Source organism: Danio rerio, chromosome 6, assembly GCF_052040795.2.
Source record: "Danio rerio strain M-AB ecotype USA chromosome 6, GRCz13ab, whole genome shotgun sequence".
In the NCBI taxonomy this organism is placed as follows: Eukaryota; Metazoa; Chordata; class Actinopteri; order Cypriniformes; family Danionidae; genus Danio; species Danio rerio.
Window position 1 is genome coordinate 16432711 of NC_141026.1, and position 22325 is coordinate 16455035.

Here is a 22325-nt window from a genome sequence, read left to right on the forward strand (position 1 = left end):
CACATAAAGCATATAATTCAATAAAAATAACCATTTTATTACATAAAATTAGCAGGTGCACTGGATAAAATATTTAGCACAGCTTTATATGCATTTGAGCAAGAAAAAATATTCATCCTTAAACATGAAATAAATGTTATAGAAAGCAAAATTTTCACTTTCTCAAGCATCAACCTATTGTTTCAACGTTAGTTTTTATTTTTGTGATTGTATTTATTCATAAATAATGCTTCAATGAATTATCTGCCTGACAGAAACTTTTAATTCAATGACTTTTTAAAATAAGAAGCTTCTATCTGCATCTACCCTAAGAGAATTTTGATAATTTACATTTAGAGTACATTTATGGTCTCGGTCATGTTAATGTATTAAAGAGAACTGTTACACACATATTGTTTGCTACATGGAATGCAAAAACTTTAAAGCTCAATATCTCAAAATCATTTAGAACACAGATAATTCCAAGGTAACGATTTATGTAAACAAACAAAAAAAAAAAATGAATCCGTGTTATTGCATGAGTTTATTTCTTGCTATGTCATACAGAATAGCTGCAATACAGAAAAACAATGTCAATTGTGTAGTGATGTTTGTTATTTCAAAACTTCAGCATTATCATTTCTTAAGAGACAGCATGTTCATGTTCACTGAGTGTGTAAATAGAATGACACATTGCCTTCCTTGGTTGCACAACCCTGGGGAGGCATTTAAAAGATATTCAAAATCAGCAAAATTAATCATCTTCTTGCAGACAATCTTGTTTTCATAATGATTTACATCTGAAGACTTTGTGTGATGGTCAGATACACTTAAAATAATTATTGCAACGCAATTCATTCTCCTTTTTTTCTTAAAAAAAAAGCCATGTTCTTTCCTATAAACCACCAAATATATCGAGATTAATGATACAGTCTGTAAATGGCAGAACATTAGTGAAAGTGCTTGAATGACCAGCTTCAGAATACAGCAGCACTCCCATCTAAGCATGTTGACTCAGCAGGATGTTCAAAGCAAGACTTGGTTTACAGATTGTTTCTTTAAAGGCTGGTGATGTCTCAGATGTCCATTTAGCCCTCAGATGATTTTTGTATAATATTTTGCACCATGTTCTGAGTTTAAACTGAACAGGAAACTATATCCGAATGATCAGCTATGCTTACTGTCTGCCTGACTTATTTACCATTTTACACTGACCAAAGCCTCTGCAGCTTTTTTATACAGAATGTGAGAAGATGGCCAACAACCTGCATATAAAACAAAAGGATTTTCATAGTTTGTCCTGCTTGAACAAAATAATAACAGTGCTTAGGATGTGCTTACACAACAAATAATTGTAGGTTTGTAATATATATTTATACAACAGTTCTTTCTGGTTCTCGAATCTGATTGGCTGATAGCCGTGCGATATTCTTCAATATCAGAACTCATACAGCCTCCTCTCCCTTCTGTATTACTCCACCCACATAGTGACAGCAGATCAATAACTCACTATAATTTGACAAATTTTGCAGCTGTTGGACAACACAATGTACTTCTGAGACTTTTTTAGGCGAGAATATAGTTGTCTAGATCGCAACTATGCAGTTCATTTATAAGGAGAGTGACTATTTTAAATATTTATAATTTCAGAGATCAGCATCATTGTCAGGTCAGTATCAGCCTGTCATACTGAGCAGAGCAAAGATGGTTCCGCCACAAGATGGAGACAGAGACCGCATAATAAGCCCTTAGAGGAGGAAAAACTCAACGTAATTTCAAATTTCACAGCTGATCAAATCATTATAAAACAGGTAAGTGACTTTCTAAGTCAATCTCTCTCTTTTGTATGTTGTAGTGCTGTATTTATACCATAATAACCTGGTAGTGTTTTTGGTAGTGTTATCTTTGCTTCGGCTTTTTCGGGGGTTAACTATTGTGATATCCTGATTGAAACCGAAATACTAAGAAATGTCTCTAGACTGATGACATTTCATGCTGTTCAGCCTTACAATTTTAAAATGTGAGCAAAATCAGCTGTTTTGCCATCACTTTAGACATTACGCTAGAAAATCATTTAAATACTAGCTCTAAAGTGACATCTGTGATGTAGCATCGGTTTCTGTTGTCGGCTGGTCGCATATGGTCTAGTTGCAGGAGTTGCGTATCTGAGCCTCAAATCCCATACAAAGATGATCAGAACTTCACGCAGCTCACAAACTACTCTTCATTTAAATTAATGACTTCCGGTCTGTCGCTTGTAGTTTGTCATGTTCAGTGGCATAAGCCTCATTCACACTACGAGTGACTTACAGCGGCAAATCGACACGTGACCGTTCATTTCAACTGAGACTGAGCAACTTCCAGGAACCTCCCAAAGGTGTATTGTCCTGCACACTACTGACGGTTTGGAAGAAGCTGTCCACATGAGCTCCGTTTCAAGGCTGCAGTTCAATATCATAAAAGTGACAATGCAAATTAGCAGGCTTTCACAAATAACGTTAAAGCCATTTCACAGGAACCATCACCAGTGTCAATTTTTATATCGAGACATTTTAATAACCCTAATGATAAGACGTTTTTGTCCTAACTTGCATTGCTATCCCAACATGGGCTCATTCTGAAAATGTAGCCCTAAATACTTTTCTCGAAATCGCAAATTATGTAGCCAGAAGTACGTATGGCTGCATTTTGTCTTTAAAATGAACGCTAGGGGGTGATATGACGCTGTCCCTTTCCACACTTACCAGCTGACAGCGCTTATCTCTGTGTTGATGGCTTTTCCGCTGTTACCAGTTTGTCCAGTAACTTGACGCATACGTTGGAAGAATCTAGATGCAGAGCAGAGTTGACCATGAGAACGGGGTTCGACCCTAACACTACGAGGCACAATGATGCCGTACGGACGGCTTTCCCGCTGTTAGCAGTTTGCCCAGTCACTTGCTATCTATGTCAGCAAACTCGAGAGGTAGTTGACCATGACAACTGGGTTTGAATCTGGTGGAGAACAGTTTCAGAAAGCGTGTAAGAAAAAAACAGAAGCCAAAAAGTTAAATAATCAAGTAAATAACAGGGTGGGAATGTGGTAAAATCTAAAAAAATCAAGCAAGGGCTTTTATTTTTCTTGATTGCTTTTTAAAACTATCGGTTGGGTTTAGGAAAGTAGGTGGGTGGGTCAATCAATGCTTTTAAAAACACTATTGGTTGGGAAGGATGAGGGTGGGTCAGTCGATCTGTCAGTTAACTAGTCGACAGCTGCATCTGGTGGATTTACACGAGAACAGCAGGCACAAATAGCACTCGCGAGAGAAATTTGATGCTGTGTTCACAGTCACACCAGACGGGGAACGCGTGGATAAATAGCCGCGTGAACATTTGAGTTTACTCGCTTCATTCGGGTGTGAAATCCGCTTCATTTGCATGTCAAATTCACTTCAGAACAAACGAGGATTCGCGTGATGGGCAGGGCTTCTGTGTGCCCGGTGACTGTAGCTTCGTTGCTAAATAGCTAACATGGATTTTATGAAGAAAATAAAAGTGTTTATGTACTTTATGAGGGCTGAAAAACAGCGTTGATACGTTTAGGACAGTGTCTGAGTCCACTACATGCTTTCAGAGGTGCATCCAGCTCAATGAGCTCATAAACTCCTCCAGAAACTGAACCTGGATGACGGAGGCTTCAGCGGTGCTTCTGACTGAGCCAAGCCCAGTTTGATGACTTGTTGTCGGTGTCGCCTGGAGGATTTCCCCCAGGACACCATCAACAGGTTATACGTCACAATCATGCCCCCACAAGAGCAAGCTTCTGATTGGTAAACGCGGCAGGAATGTCTGCTGAAGTTCAGATTTTCGAACTCGAGAGATTTGCGCGAAACGCTCGTTAAGTGCGTCAAACACTCAAAACGCTCAATTCGCCCCACGCCATTTGCGCGTATCGTGCCGTGCGCACCGCGCCATTCAAACAATTCTCGTCATTTGCGCCATGCCATTCGCGCGTATCGCGCCGCAGGATGTCTATTCGCGCGTTTGCATTGACTTAACATGTAAATCACTCGCGCTTGACGTGCGTTCCGCGTCTGGTGTGAACGCAGCATAAGATCTCAAAAAGTGTACACAGCAGCCTCTGGTGGATTCGTAAAAACAAACACTGCAAAAAAATTGACCTCCTGAGACGTATTTGGCACTGTCCAGAAATGTAAATAGCGGTACGTTTTCAGAATGAGCCTGGGTTGTATTATTCTGTTGTATTATCATTATACATGGACATAAATTAATATTTAATAACAATAAAATTGCTAATCACAATCATTTCTGTGAGATATCATATAAAAATTATGATTTATCATGACAGGCCTATGCCTAGCATCGAGGCAATAAGTCAGCTGTCTAAGCTTTCAAACACAGCCCAAGTCAGAAGATGTAAACAGCTCATAGCAAAACAAGACGTGCTGTCACATACAAATTACAGCAATTAAAAGATGACAAGAAGGCAGCTAAACTTGTATTTCAAAACTTAAAAATAGAGTTGGAATGTAAATAAACAACCAAATTTTATAAAACGTTCTATTTTTAAACGAAAGCTGTGTTGTGTAAGCACCCCTAAAGCAAAAAATAACTGCAGAAGCTGAGAACATATGTAACAGGATGTATTCAAGCTCTACGTTTGACAAATATACCCCTTAGGGTTCTATTGACATTGTTATTGCATTACGTTTGTAGTCACATCGCAACAAGTCTCTCAGGACCTTACTCATCATTAGCTTGTAAACAAAAATGGCTAACATCATGAGGTGCTAGTCCAACACATTTATGTACGGAATAGCACAAACACACAAGATTTGGCGTATATCAAAATGGACATTACAACAAATCCCTAATCAAAAAGTGATATCACACATATCCTGTGATTGATAGCATGAACGACACTCCGTCAGCACGAAAAAAGTGCAGAAAAGCACACAACTGGCTCTAGATGAGAGCATACATTCAATCATTTCATCTTCAGACTGCACATATTCCATTACCTCATTATGCAAAACAGTTCCATCTACCATTTCCGAATAACACAAATTTGAATACTGATGCAGAGGTAAAGTGCATGATCTGCTAATGTAAGTCCATGTCCACACACCTTAGCTGTGCTCTGAGTTTGTTTGTAGACACAGAATCCATTACAAGTGCTTAGAGCTCATTGAGGGGCTGAATTCTGCAAATCCAAACCAAAGGTCACTTTAATGAGCCTCAGGATTGTTTGTTTGATATGTCCTCCGCTTGGAAACTAACTAGGTTGATGTTTATGTCTGTCAGTCATCTATATATATTTTTTGAAGTCGGAATTAGCATGATTGCTGTATGGTTTGGCTAATCTGATTCTGTTTGAAGTTTTAGCTGTATATGCGTGGCGGAACACTGGTGCCAGTGAGCGATGGGAATCATGCCCTGACTGTTGAGTGGGCACAGGCAGGCATCACTGCTGTGCCAGAAGTGCACTCCGATTGGCCTTCATCTTCTCTAGTCTCTTCGTGAGGTGGCTGTTGCTTGCTTCCAGCTCATCGATTCGGTCAAGTGCAGACCTCAACTGAAAAAATAATAAACACACCAGTGACATGTTACATTACACTCCGATAAATAATTTGGTGGCTTTGTAAATATAAATGTTGATATTTGATGATGAAAGTTAGTTCATTTAATTTATTAGAAATAACTAAAGTGATTTTGCTGCCTAAAAATTCAGAATTAAATTGTAGTAAATGTTATATTTTGCATTATATATGCTGTTTACACACACACACCGGCCACTTTATTAGGTACACCTAGTACTCCAACTGCTCGTTAACAAATTTCTAATCACTCCGAACCAAGCATCAGAATGGGGACGAAAGGTGATTCAAGTGACTTTGAATGTGGCATGGTTGTTGGAGCTAGACGGGCTGCTCTGTGTATTTCAGAAACTGCTGATCTACTGGGGTTTTCACCCACAACCATCTCTAAGATTTACAGAGAATGGTCTGAAAAAGAGAAAATATCCAGTGAACGGCAGTTCTATGGGCGCAAATGCCTTGTTGATGCCAGAGGTCAGAATTGCCAAACTGGTTTGAATTGATAGAAAGGCAACAGTAACTCAAATAACTACTCATTACAACTGAAGTATGCAGAAAAGCATCTCTGAATGCACAACACGTTAAACCTTGAGGCGGATAATCTACAGCAGCAGAAGACCACACCGAGTGCCACTTTTTCTTAGCTGCCAGTGTCAGTTAAGAAAAGGGAAACTGAGGCTACAATTCGCACAGGCTCACCAAATTTGGACAATAGAAGATTGGAAAAACATTGCCTGGTTTGATGAGTCTCGATTTCTGCTACAACATTTGAATGGTAGGGTCAGAATTTGGTGACAATAACATAAAAGTTTGGATGCATCCTGCCTTCTATCAACGGTTCAGGCTGGTGGTGGTGATGTAATGGTGTGGAGGATATTTTATTGGCACACTTTGGGCCCGTTAGTACCAATTGAGTATTGTCAACACCACTTGAGTATTGTTGTTGTCCATCCCTTCATGACCACAGTGTACTCATCTTCTGATGGCTAATTCCAGCATGATAATGCGCCATGTCAAAAAGCATGACTCAACTCAGACTGGTTTCTTGAACATGACAATAAGTTCACTATATTCAAATGGCCTCCACAGTCACCGATCTCAATCCAACAGAGCACCTTTGGGATGGAGTGGAACTGGAGATTCGCATCATGGATGTGCAGCCGACCATTCTGCTGCAACTGCGTGATGCTTTCATGTCAATATGAACCAAAATCTCTGAAGAATATTTACAGTATCTTGATGAATCTTTACCATGAAGGGTTAAGGCAGTTCTAAAGGCGAAAGGGTGTCCAACCTGATACTAGAAAGGTGTACCTAATAAATAAATCACAATTCTTCCTAAATTTTAAATGAATGTCTTAACACAGTAACATTAGTAGTCATTTAAAAAGGTCCTAAAAACATGTAGCAATTTTTTCAAATAAATTATTTAATTATTTGTATAAATATTTTGGTAACACTTGGTGTATTGGAGTATTAGTAGACTGTCTGCTTAATATCTGTTGATACTACTCTTTCAACAGACACTTTAACTTACTATAAGAAACTTTGCAAGTACATATCAACTTACACTAACCCTAACCCCAATCTAACAGTCTACTTATAATTTAATGAGAAGTAGTTGCAATGTAACTTTAATTATACAAATGGACCGTCAAAATAAAGTGACCAATATTTTTTATCTTAGTCTGAATGTCACTATGAAATAGTGTAGCAATAATTGTAAACAGACATTAACATATTTTTATATTAACAAAGAAACTAAATTACCAAAAAACAAAAATGAGTATAAAATAATGCTGAAGATGCCATTTTTTTGTTTTTGGACAAAAATATTGTTTTACTTTTATATGTTTATATTTTACCTAATATTTAGGAAAACATGAAAAAAATTATTATCTTTGTTTGTCCCATTGGTATTTTCAAATAAATAATTTAGAATCTTTCCTCAGTTCAACTCTTTCAGGTTCGTAAAATTGTATTAGGTATTTTTGTTGATTTTACACCTTTAAATTTTAATAAGTATTTCTAAGTGTAAGAATGTTTCATCCAAAAACACAGTACATCATAGAGTATACAGGGTACAGCAAAGTTTATAGAGTTTATTTTTTTCAGTAATACAGTACCTCCCTCTGTAACTTCCGCTTCTCCACTTTAAGCTCATCTTCCACTTTCTCTGCAGCCTCAGCTGATGTCTTATAGCGGCTCACCTGACCTTCCAGTCGAATGATCTGGCACATGACAGAGATTACAAGCTCAGCATCAAATACTCATAGATCAAATACTCAGATCATTTCCTGTGCCACAGTAGGAACAACATTAGCAGTGCATAAATGGAGATCAAACTTAAAAGGAGAACTTAACTAACTACTGATGATGAAATTGCATGAAAGACCATGATTTTGAGTTGCCTCTGGACATGAAGTCTTAATTTTATACATGACTTACATTTTGTTCAAGTGCTGTGACTTCTTGTTCAGATTTGACTAGCTTGAATTTCAGGTCACTGATCTGCCTGTTAGCATCTCCTGTTGAAAGACAAAATATTTCCTTAGGTTTTTTATTAAACGCCGTCCCACCCCAAAGCATAAGCGGACTAAAGAGACCCAGCTCCAAGTGGGTGGGACTTAAGCTGTATATGTGGACTGTATAAAACTGGAGTTTTTATTTATTTAATGTCTTGTACATGACATGGAGTCTAATTTTGTGCTTTATGAATGTCTACACCTACCCCCGACCATAAATCCAAAACATTAAAAGCGTAAAACATTTCACTGTGGCGACCCCAGATTAATAAAGGTACTTAGCAGAAAAGAAAATGAGTGAATGTATGAATAATAATTAAGGTTACACTGTAAAAAATGGCCGTGATTTTGACGGCAAAAAATTTGTAAAAATGCAACAGTTCAAATCCGTAAACTGGTTAACGGTATGTTTCCTTAATATATACGGCGAATAACCGTAAATTGACTTTCCCAGAATTCCCTGCATGGCACATCACTTTTTATGCATTTTATTGAGATTAATATAGATCTTTTTAGTTGTTTCCCCATCAGTTATGTACATTAGAGATTTATGTTACATCTAATGTTGATAAACAATGTTTATTTTATGACTTTAATTTTCTGCGTGTTACCATACTGGTGTTTAGTAGCTGTGTGAATGACACTGAGCACCTTCTACATGCACTACTCTTTTCTGCTTGTGGGAAAAGTTGATTGTGATGAGCATTGGCTCATTATGTAACTTTCTCATCACCACCTGCATGTGGGTGTGCTAACGTGTCTAACTGTGTAACAAAAGATCTGTAGATGTTGGTCATTCAAAATACAGATATATTACCTCTATAAATTTATAAAATACGGTAGTTTACGATAAAAATGAGAAATTACTTTTACGGTTTGTACCGTGTTTTTAACGGTAAAGTACTGGCAAACCACAGCTGTCATTTTTTTACCGTAAATTTTACGGATTTATTTTTTACAGTGTAGTGTAGGCTGCATTCACCTGTTTTTATTTCATTCAGCTTTATATCTAATTAAATAGCAAGTAAATCATTGCAGTTCAGATGTGCCTTGTTTGTGGCAAGTAGCCATGTATAAAGTGGGATAAAGTACATCTATCTGGTTGTTTTTGCAGAATAAAGACCTTTAGTTGTACACAAAAACATTGGTATGATGAACTAAATTTATACAGCCAATAAGACTAATGATGAGGGTTTCAGAATTATAGTGTGCAGACAAACAAGGATTGACAGTAAATTTGCCAAGCAGCCCCCAAACATAACTCTGCCCCCTGAAGATTGAGTCTGCACTAATTAAACAAAAAAGCATCTCTGTGTAATTACAAATTGGCTTTTAATGAAGACTTATTGGCAATGAAATATAAAGGTGTCTCTTACTCTGCAGATCTAGGATATGAGGGTCCAGACCATTTTGTAGGTCATCTTCATCTGCGCTTCCTGTCTCTTCTGTGCCATTTTTCTGTTTCTGCTCTGCACTAGCTTTAAGCTTCCGCACCTAAAGGTACAAGCACAGGTCAGTGTTGCTAAAATGTTTTTATGACTAGCATAATAGGTATTTTATAAGAGGCTTTCCCACAATGTCCATTGCATACAATTAAATACACTTGAACAGCATGAAACAAGCTGACCTGGTCAAGCAAGCTCTCTCTTTCCTCCATGAGCTTCCTCAATCTGATCTCTAAAAGGTACAGCAACAACAAAACACATACAGCATATCAATCTCAGAATCACAGACAGAATCAGACATTGCAACGTACACATTGAGGCAATTTACCGTAGATGTTATAGCACAAACTATACAAATCTGGCATGTCAATTTAAAGATTTTATTATATTGCAATTAATTTGTTTTACTAAGCTATTAATATTTGCAAAAAGTTGTACAATAGATTGCATATTGATTAGGAATGCTAAAGGCATAGTTCACCCAAAACACAAATCAAGATATTTTAAAGAAAGCTGAATATCTGTAATCATTGACTTCCAATGGGGATGCTCATTATAACTGATAAACCGTTAGTCGAAAGATTGCGTTTTTAAACTCATTAATGGTATCAGTTAAATTATTATAAAATATTTGGGATAAGGAACCAATCACAGTGAACACGCTTTTTTTGTGTGTGTTGAGAGGGGCATCTTTTGAATGGTTTACTAACAACTGCGAGTGTTTTGCGGCGTCCTAGGTGCTTTGCGTTTTTGCCGTTAAAAAAAAAAGTAAACAGTAAAAAAGCTGTGTTACGTCAGCTGCGTCTTTTTTAATCTTTAATCAAATGAAAGCAAAAGTTTCCGTTAATTTAATGCATATTTTCCATGGAGCGCTCATTTTGCAGTAGCCTGATATTTTTCTTTGACGAAAGTAAAAAAAAAAAACATGATTGGACAAATGGCTTATACCGGTTCTTAAAAAGGATTCAATCAGTGTTTTTGATTTGTAATTTAAACTTGTCATTTAAGTAAAAAATATCTAGGGCAGTACTATTCATTTTATTTTTTTTATTTAGTTTATTCTGTTTGTCTATGCTATTGAAAATGCTGCAGGTGCTTAAATATGTGCTGATGTTAATACGTTTTGTATGCTGTTGCATGTTAAATTAAATCAGTATTTTAAAATGCAATACGTTATTTGTCAGACACAAAATAGACATGTCAATTTTTTAAATCAAATAATAATTTAATTTTAATTTTCCCATTTAACAGTTAATATTTACTTAACGAGCACTGGTTGTCGGTTAGCAAAATTAACCGAAAGAGCATCTCTAATTTCCATAGTAGGAACAAACAAACAAATAGTATGTAAGTCAATGGTTGCAGGTTTTCAGCCTACCTAAAAATGTCTTCTTTTGTTTTCAACATATAACTAAAGAAACTTTTGGGTGAACTAACCATTTAAGGAAACAAAACAAACATTATTTTAAATTCCAAAGCCGTCTTTGTAATGTTTGTTTAAAGTTGTATTAGTCTTGTCAGTAAAATAATGACTTTGAGTTTACTTTTTGCCCAACAATATTGGTGGTAGTTAATAAACATCATTTTGAGTAAATCTTAACACAAAGTCCGGTTTCAATATGATTATGAGACAGTTTTGTACATTCTATTTAAAGCAGTATGCTCTTGTCTTTTTGAAATGATTTCTTTTTTCTGCAATATAGATTCTATTTATTGGTCTTCAATTATTTTTATCAATATAGCTACATTTAATTTAATAATAAGCCAACAATTTACCACTTTAAAGTTTAATAAATTTAAAAAAGTTATTTATGCTTTATAATGAATTCAAAAATCTGTTTTTGATTAAATGTTTTGAATAAGCTGTTTGTAAAATATTATGTATGAAATGCGAATATGGTGTTAAAACAACAAGAACATCAATGATAATAATAGTTGATATTTATTACTATATATAAAATATATTAGGCATTACAATGGCACAGCGGGTAGCACGATGGCCACAGAGCAAGAAGGTCGCTGGTTTGAGCCTCGGCTGGGTCAGTTAGCATTTCTGTGTGGAGTTTGCATGTTCTCCCCGTGTTCTCACCCGGTTTCCTCTGGGTTATCCATGAATAGGTGAATTGGATAAGCTAAATTGTCTGTAGTGTATGTGTGTGAATGAGAGTGTATGGATATTTCCCAGTGATGGGTTGCACTGTGGTGACCCCAGATTAATAAAGGGACTAAGCCAAAAAAAATGAATGAATGAATGAATGAATGAATGAATGATAATATATTAATAGGAATGTAATTTGCACAAAGCTTTTTTTAGCTTTGCTTTTTATTTATTGTAACATTTAAAATTACAGTAGCATTGAACATGAACTCTTCCAAAGTTAAAAACTTACAATTGTCCATGCAGTTGAATATTTACAAATATAACAATGTACACATGACTCTATAAAGGAAATGAATAGAGCTTTTTTGTTACAGAACATAAACTGAAGTTTTTGCATGTCTCAATTTAATTAAACATTACAAATGCAACATTACATCATCATGACTATAAGTTGTCATTGAAGAAAAAAAGGAAAAGGAAACTGTCATTAACTTAAAAAAAGCCTGCAAAATCATAACACAATGCAGTTGAAGATCTTCTTAATCTTAAGCTTTTTCTTAAAGTGTCTCTTTGTTTCTTTTTCTACGCTCAATCCTCTCGCAGCCGATGCTGTTTCTTTATAAGGATCAGTGTAATGCACTTTCACATCGCTCACTAAAAGAGCAGCATCCAATGCAATGGCTTCCTCACAACTATCGAGAAAGAAAGCTGTGCCCTTATGCTCTACAGGCATGTTAAATGTGTCCTCCACACACTGTATCTGTGGCTCAGTCTCTTGCTGGTCCCTGGGCTGTTGTTTGCAATTGTCTCCTGTGGTATTAAAGATATCCATTTTGTTAGAGTCTGTCAGTTCCAACATGAGGCTTTAAGAGGTTTACACGGTATCATTGATTTTTGAGCAATGAATGTCCTCTGCTTGATTGTATACTGTAATTTCAGGTCTCAGTATTAGATGTAAGGGGTTATAATGCCACATTTTTCTGTAGCTTTTGAACTTAAATCAATTGGCATCAACCTCGGGAATGTTCTATTCTTAAGTTCTTCAACTTAACTTTAACATCAGCTTGAAGCATTTCAAGCAGTTAAATTGGCGCCCAGTAAAATTAAGAGTTCTAGAATACTTGCACATATAGAATATTAACCTGTTTTGCGGGGACATTTTTTTGTGGCCTATAGGCTTTATTGCTTCTAGTGTTTTGGTGTGAAAATACACAAATAAGTGTAAAATTGTTATCATTAACAATCACGTTATTACGGTTATCATTATCCACTGCACTTGCAAAATCCTGGAGGACTGCTTGATTATTTACTGTAGACTACCATGCTGATTCATCAGTACTGTTGTATTAAGCTTTTGTTGTCTAAAAATTATTATGTTGAGTTAACTTGTAGATTACTCTCTTCTCTGTTTTTTTTTTTTTAAACACAGTTACTCTGCTAACTGAAGTCACACACACACTGGAACGACACTATGGGCCCTATCATATACCCGGCCCTATTAGACCATGCGTCGCAATGCATAAGGTGTATTTTTTCGTCCTTAAAATAGCAAAAGTGGATTCGGACAACCCTTAATGCTTTTGCACCATGCGCTTTAGACTTTGCGCCTAGATCGTTAAAATAGAGCCTTAAAACAGCATGCTCCCACCTGGATCCACCAATATTCTCTAATCTCGGACTGAGATTACAGTATGTGCAGTTAGAGAGTTCTGCCTGAAACATATTGTGATTGAGATGAGACGAGTGGAAACACCTCTTGATTAGATAAAAAAAGATCCCAATTATTGTTCCATTAAAGCAGTAGGAATAATTGGATTGCTTTTGTTTAGGGAAGTAACGGAGATGATCTTGATTAAATTAACTGCTTATTAGTGGAAAAAGAAGCCAACAGAGACAACAAAGACTGATGTTATTTTTTTCTGACAACTGTGCTGGTTTTAATTGTGAAATATAAATGGTTTTAATGGTATTTGTGGATGAAACTGTTTGAATCTTCTGTGATTAGTCTTTTTTTCAGCAGGCAAGGAACCGAATACATCAAGCAGCAGAACAAAAATACACCACACATGTCAAATGTCTTGTCTATCTGATTATAAATAGCTCTTTTTTTAATAGGTGTTTTTTTATTGTTTTTGTTGTTTTATAATTTAGTGGAATAGTTAATAGTTAGTTAGAATTTAAGTTTAAATGTTAAATTCTCATATATTATTCAGCACAGTCTTGTGGTAAGGCCATTGGATTGGATTTGATTGTTCATGTTTAACGTACCTGAGCTGTGAACCTTGTATTTAAATATATATATATATATATATATATATATATATATATATATATATATATATATATATATATATATATATATATATATATATATATATATATATATATATATGTGTGTGTCTATTTTTAGTTTAGTTTAATTTTCAGAGATGTATTTTTGATTAGTTTAGTTTAATTTTTTAATTTTTACTTTTAATTTTTTTCTAAACTATTGCAGCATACAGTGCATCCAGAAAGTATTCATAGTGCTTCAATTTTTTTTTTTTTTTTATGTTAAAGCCTTATTCTAAAATGGATTAAATTAATTTATTTCCTCAAAATTCTCCACACAATGCCCCATAACGACAATTTGACAAAAGATTTTTTGAAATTGCTGCAAATTTCTTAATAATAAAAACCTGAAAAATTACATGTACAGAAGTATTCACTGCCTTCCAATACTTTATTGATGCACATTTGACAACAATTACAGCCTCAAGTCTTTTTGAACAAGATGCCAAAAGCTTGGCACACATCGTTTTTGGGGGAATTTTTGCCCATTCCTATTTGCAGTACCTCTCAAGCTCTATCAGGTTGGATGAGAAGCAACGGTGTACAGCTATTTTTAGGTCGCTCCAGAGATGTTCAATAGGGTTTAGGTCTGGGCTCTAGCTGGGCCACTCAAGCACATTCACCAAGTTGTTGTGAAGCCACTCCATTGATATTTTGGAGGTGTGCTTTGGGTCATTGTCCTGCTGGAAGATGGACTGTCACCCCAGTCTGAGGTCATTCAGGATGTCTCTGTACATTGCTGCATTCATCTTTCCTTCTGTCCTGACTAGTCTTCCAGTTCCTGCTTCTGAAAAGCATCCCCACCATGCTTCACTGTAGGGATGGCATTAGCCTGGTGATGAGCGGTGCCTGGTTTTCTCCAAATGTAACGCCTGGGACTCACTCCAAAGAGTTCAATTTTAGTCTCATCAGACCAGAGAATTTTCTTTCCTATGGTCTGAGAGTCCTTCAGATGCATTTTGGCAAATTTCAGGCAGGGAGTGACTTATGTCTGGCCACTCTACCATACAGGTCTAATTGGTGGATTACTGCACAGATGGTTGTCCTTCTGTAAGGTTCTCCTCTTTCTACAGAAGAACGCTGGAGCTAAGACAGAGTGACCATCGGGTTATTGATCACCTCCCTGACTAAAGCCCTTCTCCCCCGATCACTTAGCTTAGATGGCCGGCCAGCTCTAGGAAGAGTGCTGGTGGTTTCAAACTACTTCCATTAATGGATGATGGAGGCCACTGTGCTCATTGGAACTTTCAGAGCAGCAGAAATTTTTCAGTAACCTTCCTCAGCCTTGTGCCTCAAGACAATCCTATCTCGGAGGTTTACAGACAATTCCTTTGTGTTTATGCTTGGTTTGTGCTTTGACATGCACTGTCAACTCTGTGACCTCATATATATACAGGTGTTTGCCTTTTCAAATCATGTCCAATCAACTGAATTTACCACAGGTAAACTCCAATTAAGCTGCTGAAACATCTCAAGAATGATCAGTGGAAACAGAATGTACCCAAGCTCAATTTAGAGCTTCACAGCAAAGACTGTAAATACATGTACATGTGATTGTTTCGTTTGTTTCTTTTTAATAAATTTGCAACAATTTCAAAAAATATTTTTCACATTGTCATTATGGGTTATTGTGTGTAGAATTATGAGGAAATAAATGAATTTAATCCATTTTGGAATAGGGCTGTAACATTAAATAATACACCAAAAATATACACCAAATATACACCAAAAAAATCTAATCAAATCGCACAATAACACTACATTTCAGTAAATAAATCAGGTACAGCAGCAGGTTTGTTTATATACTGAAATAAAACCATGTCTTACCTAACATGCTGTCTCCACTTGACAAGTCCTGATTCAATCGAGAGGCTGTTTCAGCATCAACATGCCTATCAATAGCCCCATCTTCTACTTTCCCATTGGCTGTCACCTCAGATCCCATCACGATGCCATTTTTCTGTGCAAGAATATTATCTTATGTCAGAATGAAAACTGATTTCTTTACATTATGAAAATGTTGAAGTCAAAATAATGATGCTAAACATAATGACTTCTATATCCTGCTAGTGATTGCCAGTGTATCCTCTATTTCTCTACCTTGAGAGCATCCCTAAGCCGGCAAACCTCATCTCTGAGTGTCTCCCGTTCATCATGGATAATGTCTGAATATTCCTTCTGCCTCTCTAAAGCCTTAATGCAGCGATGCACAAAAGTGAACAATCAAGGAAAGAAGAACAGAAAAGAAGTAAAGGAAAGACATAATGTTAGGAAAAACTAACTCTTAACAGGTTAATAGGTTTAATATTGGACGTGGATTTATGTTATTAAAGTCCGCATGAACCACAAGTTGCTGAAACTTTTATTTCCCTATGTTAATGTACTGAAATTGAATATTGAGTGGGGGTGGAGCTTTCTTTTTGCACGTCATTCCCTCATAGCAAACAGTAAAGAAAAGTAAAGCTCGTAGACATACTTTATGTTGGCTTGAGAAAGCAGAGTCTGAACGTTTGAAGTAGTTTTAAAGTTTAAATAACTGAAGTAGTTTTAAAGGCGACGCAGTGGCACAGTGGGTAGTGCTGTCACCTCACAGCAAGGAGGTCGCTGGTGGAGCCTCAGCTGGGTCAGTTGGTGTTTCTGTGTGAAGTTTGCTTGTTCTCCTCACGTTCGTGTGGGTTTTCTGCGGGTGCTTTGGTTTCCCCCGCAGCCAAAAGACATTTGCTATAGGTGAATTGGGTAGGCAAAATTGTCCGTAGTGTATGTGTGTGAATGAGTGTGTATGGGTGTTTCCCAGAGATGGGTTCCAGCTGGAAGGGCATCTGCTGCATAAAACATGTGCTGGATAAGTTGGCTGTTTATTCCGCTGTGGCGAACCCGGATTAATAAAGGAACTAAACCAAAAAATAAATAAAATAAAAATGAATGAATGAATGAATGAATGAATGTATGAGTAGTTTTTAAGAAGTTTGAAATAGTTGGCAGAGATAGATAAGTACAGATTTGTTTCTAGTATGGATTGGTATGTTTCTTGCTAGGCAGTTGGGGTTTCTCGGTGGTTACTAAGGTGTTGCTAAGTGGTTACTATGGTGTTCTGAATGGTTGCTAAGGCTTGCTAGGGTGTCCTAGGTGATTGCTAAGGCATTGTAAGGCGGTTGCTAACGTGTTCTGAGTGGTTGTTAAGCGGTTGCTAGGGTGTTTTATGTGGTTGCTAAGGCATTGCTAGGGTGTTCTAGGTGATTGCTAAGGTCCTGCTAGGTGGTTGCTGAGGTGATTGCTAGGTGATTGCTAAGGTGGTTGCTAGGTGATTGCTAAGGTGTTCTAGGTTATTGCCAAGGTGTTGCTATATTTTCCCTAGTGTCCTAGGGTGTTCTGAGTGGTTGCTAGGCGGTTGCTAAGGCACTGCTAGGTGGTTTCTAAGGTGTTGCTGGGTGGTTGCTTAGGTGTTGCTTAGCAGTGGCTAAGGTGTTGCTAGGTGGTTGTTATGGTGTTACTAAGTGGTTGTTAAGGTGTTCTAGGTCGTTGCTAAGGTGTTCTGAATGGTTGCTAAGGTGTTGTTAGGCGGTTGCTAAAGTGTTGCTAGGCGGTTGCTAAGGCGTTGCTAAGTGGTTGCTAAGGTGTTAGGCAGTTGCTAGGGTGTTCTGAGTGGTTGCTGAGGTGTTGCTAGGCGGTTGCTAAGGTGTTTTAGGTGGTTGCTAAGGTGTTGCTAGATGCTTCCTAGGGTGTTCTGAGTCTGTGCTAGGTAGTTGCTAGGCCATTGCAATGTGGTTGCTAGGGTATTGCTAGATGGTTGCTAAGGTGTTGTTAGGCAGTTGATAGGGTGTTCTGAGTGGTTAGTGATTGCCAAGGTGTTTTAGGTGGTTGCTAAGGTGTTGCTAGCTGGTTCCTAGGGTGTTCTGAGTAGTTGCTAGGCAGTTGCTATGATAAATGAGCGTGTTGTTAGAATGAATCTAGTATGAATTAGTATGTTTATAGTATGTTAGTATGTTTCTAGTATGGATTAGAATACTTAGCCAGTATGGATTAGGGTGTTGTTTATTATGTCCAATGTAAAATCAATGGCAGTTTTTTACAATGAAAGACTATGGGACAGTTGCTAGGGTGCCGTAAGTGGTTGCTAAGTTTGCAAATTGAAAGGTTATCAGTGATTGGCAAATTGGTAGTCTAACTTAAATTAGCTCAACTTTATGTCCGCATGACAGTCTAGCGGAAAGTCATGGGGTCACAAAGTTTGGTCCAATGTTAAGTCAATGGGACTTTTCAGAATTTTCCGGGACAGTTTTCAGAAAACTTTACGTCAGATCAGTCAGAAAAGATATAGCAACTTAAGCCAGTATAGGTCTAGGAGGAAATGCGCTCTTAAAATAGTCTAAGAAGAAGAAGATGACAGATTTCATGTAGTATAACAGTATGTTGGCTTTCTCGAAGCAAATGATCAGACTTTGAATCAAAACGTAATTATTAATTAATTAATTAATAGTACACCTAAATAATAACAATGTGCGTTAGCAAAATAAAGATTGTAAAAGATTGTAGATTTCACATGGACTTTAAGTGTTTAAATCTAAAAGAGAGTGTCGTTGTCGTGTGGTATGATTGATGAACAAAATGACCATGGAAAGAAATTGTACCAGGATCTTTTTATCTTTCCATTCCAATGTTTCTTGGAGGTCAGAGATCTCTCTAATATAGTCTGCATGCTTCCCACGAGACTGTTGGGCTTCCTGAACCCATGAGGCCAAGAGGACAAGCAGAGGAAAACAGACAGACAGGTAGAAGAATATTAAAAGGAAAATGTGATAGAAGACAACAGAATAAAAGAATCTATTTATATCAACAAGACAAAGAGACAGGAGATCTTTCATCATTTACTGATGCTGCTCACCGTCAGCAATTCCTCACTCTGCTTCAGCGTTTCCTTCATCTCCTCAAACTGGAACTTCAAGACATTGTGCGCGTGACGTTCTCGCTCACACTCCTAATAAACATTACAGTGAAAAAAGCACATATTAATGATATACGTATTGAAACATGTTGATTGTAGTTTTGCAGTATATTTGCGGCTATAAATAGTTGTATTGTCCAATATAGGCTCCTAAAAAATAATAATCCGCAAGGGTCTTTCTGCAAAAAATCATTTTACATCACTTCTTGTATATTTAATGGAAATTTTAAAAGCAAAAGTGTGCGAGTGGTGCTAAAACGCATGCTTAACAATATGATATTGAAGTTAAATTACAAATACTGAGAGAAATTTTCACTCAAGTAAACACTTTTTGTACATTTGTAGAATTTAATAAAAACAAAAAGCAACAATGGCTATTAAAATATTAGCTGTATTTAAATTTTCAACACTGAAAAGCACTTTTACTCAGGGGCGGACTTGGTGGATTTAGAGGCAGACAATTTCAGGCATGGAGCCCTATTGAAACTCAAATACTCTCCTTCTCTATAGATATTTCTTCTGTAGATGTAGAAATTGTTATTTTATTTGGTTTTTTTTTGTAGATAAACTGCATGTTAAATATATATTTCAAGTGGAACCTTTATCTTCTTAATTTAAAATTAAATTAAAATTAAGTAAATTCCACTATTCATGGGGCCCAGGTTTTGATAAGAAGTGATAACATTAAAATCCTAATGTTTATAGACAAATTTACAACGTACGCTCTCAGAAATAAAGGTACAGGAGCTGTCTCTGGGGCAGTACCTTTTCAAAAGATACATATTTATACACAAAGAGTCCACAGTGGTAAATCAAATGTCCATATTAGTGTCCAAATGTACCTAAAAAGTACCTTTGAGGTACTATTATGGACCCTTCAGGTAAAAATATGTACCTTTTGAAAAGGTATCGCCCCAGAGACAGCTCATGTACCTTTATTTCTGAGAGTGTATGATGGTAAATTAAAAAAAAAAAAAAAGCTATATGACTAATTTTGGTTTCTTGGCATTGGTCGGGACCCCAATTTCACCGGGGCCCTAAGCAGCTGCTTACCTCGCTTATTGTTTAAGTCCATTATTAAGTCCAGGCCTGCTTTTACAACATAGATAGCTAGTGACAATATTAAAAACAATACAAACAATAACTAGACATTTTGGTGAGCAAGCAAAAACTTTCAAATTTTATGTCAGAAGCCATACATTTCCATGATTTAAGTTATAACTAAAGATGAAATGTGCATATTTGATTTATAAAAAAATGCACTTTATTTTGCAATATGGATGAAAAATGCAACAAATATTTTTTTTTTTTAAACTGCAAGGGGGGAAACTGTATTGTTGTAATCAAACAAAGTTCTGTTTAAACTGCACAAGGGTAAAGTACAAGTTCAAAATATTAAAAGTAATTATAATAAACAGCAAATAAGTAAAACTGCTCAGTGATATTAAAAAGTTCAATCTTAATCACATTGAAAAAAATATTCTGTACATCATCTATCCTAAACCTCACCCTGAACCGAAATGAATAAAAATGGCTATTCTAAAGTATTACTGAAGCATTATGTAATTTTACCAGGATACACAAGTGATACATTGCTGCAAAGGTATTTTAAAATAATATCTTCAAAATAAAAGAATAAAAAACTCTTTGGACTTTTGTACTTGTGATAACAAGCTGAGGGCTGCAACTCAGTTAATAACCACCAATGTTACTAATAATGATTAAAAAAAAAAACACAGAAATGATTCTACTCTTCTATAGGAAATTTGAAAAATCTAGTTATTTCTCTCTATTTTGTTTTCTAATTTAAGTGAATTTATTTATAAATTAATTTCAAGAGAATCGTGTGCTTATGATTGCTTGCGGCTGGTCGTGCATTATTCAATTTATTTTCACCAATAAGACGATTCTTAAGCCCACCGTCCAAAAACATGCAACTTAAGTGAATTGACTAATCTAAATTGGCCCCATAAACATGCTCCTAGTAAGTTGTCATTTAAGAGCAATCACTATCTCTTCATTAGCAACTACAACAGGGGAGTTTTTGAGATCTACCTGAGCTTAAACTCCCCTATCACCTTACAAACGAGAGGGAGCCCCAGGCTCGAGGATCTTATGAGCTCAGGGCTCTCTCCTGAGACAGCATGCCAATTAAGCTTTATAATCAGTCATCAGCTTAATGTGAACTCTTGAATTCTTTATAAAGTTTGTATACTTTCTGGAATTTACTTTAAAGTTTTGTTGAAAAAGTTGCTGTCAACACTATTCACTTCTTGATATTGTACATTTTGGTTTATGACAATGTCAGTTTCATATTTTGTACTGGAGAAAAGAAATTACCCTGGTTTTCTCATCACGCTCTCTCTGTGTCTCACAAAGAAGTTCCTCCAGCTCCATTAGCGTGTCTCTCAATGTGTCCACCTGATACATCATGTTTGTCTTCTCATTGTCCAGCTGAGCGATGGACACCATGGCTTTACGGTACTTCTCCTCCACCTCTACCAATGAGTCCTGAGAGCAGACAAACAATCAACCAAACAAAGACATCATGGACATTATGATTTATTACCTATTTATGCTATAATGCTGTTGCTTGATTATGATTGGCTGAAAAACAATCAAGGTAGAAAGTAATTTTCAGATAAATACTGCTGAATTAGTATCAGGTTGCTCTTGACCGGTTTACAGCTGCATATCACTACACCAAATGTTTTCAGTTAGTACAAATTACTTCACAGCCTACAACAGACAAAAATCAAATCAAAACAAAACAAAACAAAACAAAAAGGCTTTGGATGAGATGTGTAAGAATGTAGGGGTTCAAAACTTTGGGATGTGTATGAGATGTGTAAGAATGTAGGGGTGTAGGGGTTCAAAACTTTTTAACTTGCAATGTGCAATAAAGGACAACAGAACAGAGAACAAAATGAATGAGTGTGCAATGACAATTGTGGTAATTACATAGTTTTTTTTTTTTTTTTGCATTGCAAGGCATTTTATTAGCCACAGCCAACTGTGCAGCCCAAGACCGGTTACTAACTAAAGCAAAGCAGGGCTGAGCCTGGTCAGTACCTGGATGGGAGACAGCTAGGGAAAACTAGGTTGCTGTTGGAAATGTTGTTAGTGAGGCCAGCAGGGGGCTCTCAACCTGTGGTATGCGTGAGTCCTAATGCCCCAGTAAAAGTGAAGTGGACACTATACTGTCAGTGGGCGGCGTCTTTCAGATGAGATGTTAAACCGAGGTCCTAACTCTCTGTGGTCATTAAAAATCACATGGCACTTTCTTGTAAAGAGCAGGGGTGTAACAACTGTGTCCTGGCCAAAGTCCCTCTATCGGCCCTTACGATCATGGCCTCCCAATCATCCCAATACACCAAATTGGCTCTATCACCAATAGCTGGTGGG

The 22325-nt window shown here is 36.6% G+C and overlaps 1 protein-coding gene across 50 annotated transcripts in view; it reads right to left on the bottom strand.

The window, feature by feature from the left end:
- Nucleotides 1-504: 504 nt before the first annotated feature.
- The window catches only part of lrrfip1b (leucine rich repeat (in FLII) interacting protein 1b), an 81791-nt gene continuing 59970 nt past the window's right edge, over nucleotides 505-22325 (bottom strand). For 30 of the 50 annotated variants that reach the window (XM_087256904.1, XM_087256891.1, XM_087256882.1 and 27 more), the window contains 10 exons: nucleotides 21261-21431; nucleotides 18861-18953; nucleotides 18607-18699; nucleotides 16079-16171; nucleotides 15806-15938; nucleotides 9729-9778; nucleotides 9478-9595; nucleotides 8025-8104; nucleotides 7703-7807; nucleotides 505-5554 (listed from right to left, as the gene is read on the bottom strand). In XM_087256904.1, the coding sequence (XP_087113030.1) occupies nucleotides 5444-5554; nucleotides 7703-7807; nucleotides 8025-8104; nucleotides 9478-9595; nucleotides 9729-9778; nucleotides 15806-15938; nucleotides 16079-16171; nucleotides 18607-18699; nucleotides 18861-18953; nucleotides 21261-21431 (1047 nt within the window). In that variant the 3' untranslated portion in view covers nucleotides 505-5443. Of the gene's footprint in view, nucleotides 5555-7702; nucleotides 7808-8024; nucleotides 8105-9477; nucleotides 9596-9728; nucleotides 9779-11827; nucleotides 12458-15805; nucleotides 15939-16078; nucleotides 16172-18606; nucleotides 18700-18860; nucleotides 18954-21260; nucleotides 21432-22325 lie in introns of those variants that run through there. The other 20 variants (XM_087256920.1, XM_087256916.1, XM_087256910.1 and 17 more) reach the window with 4 other exon arrangements.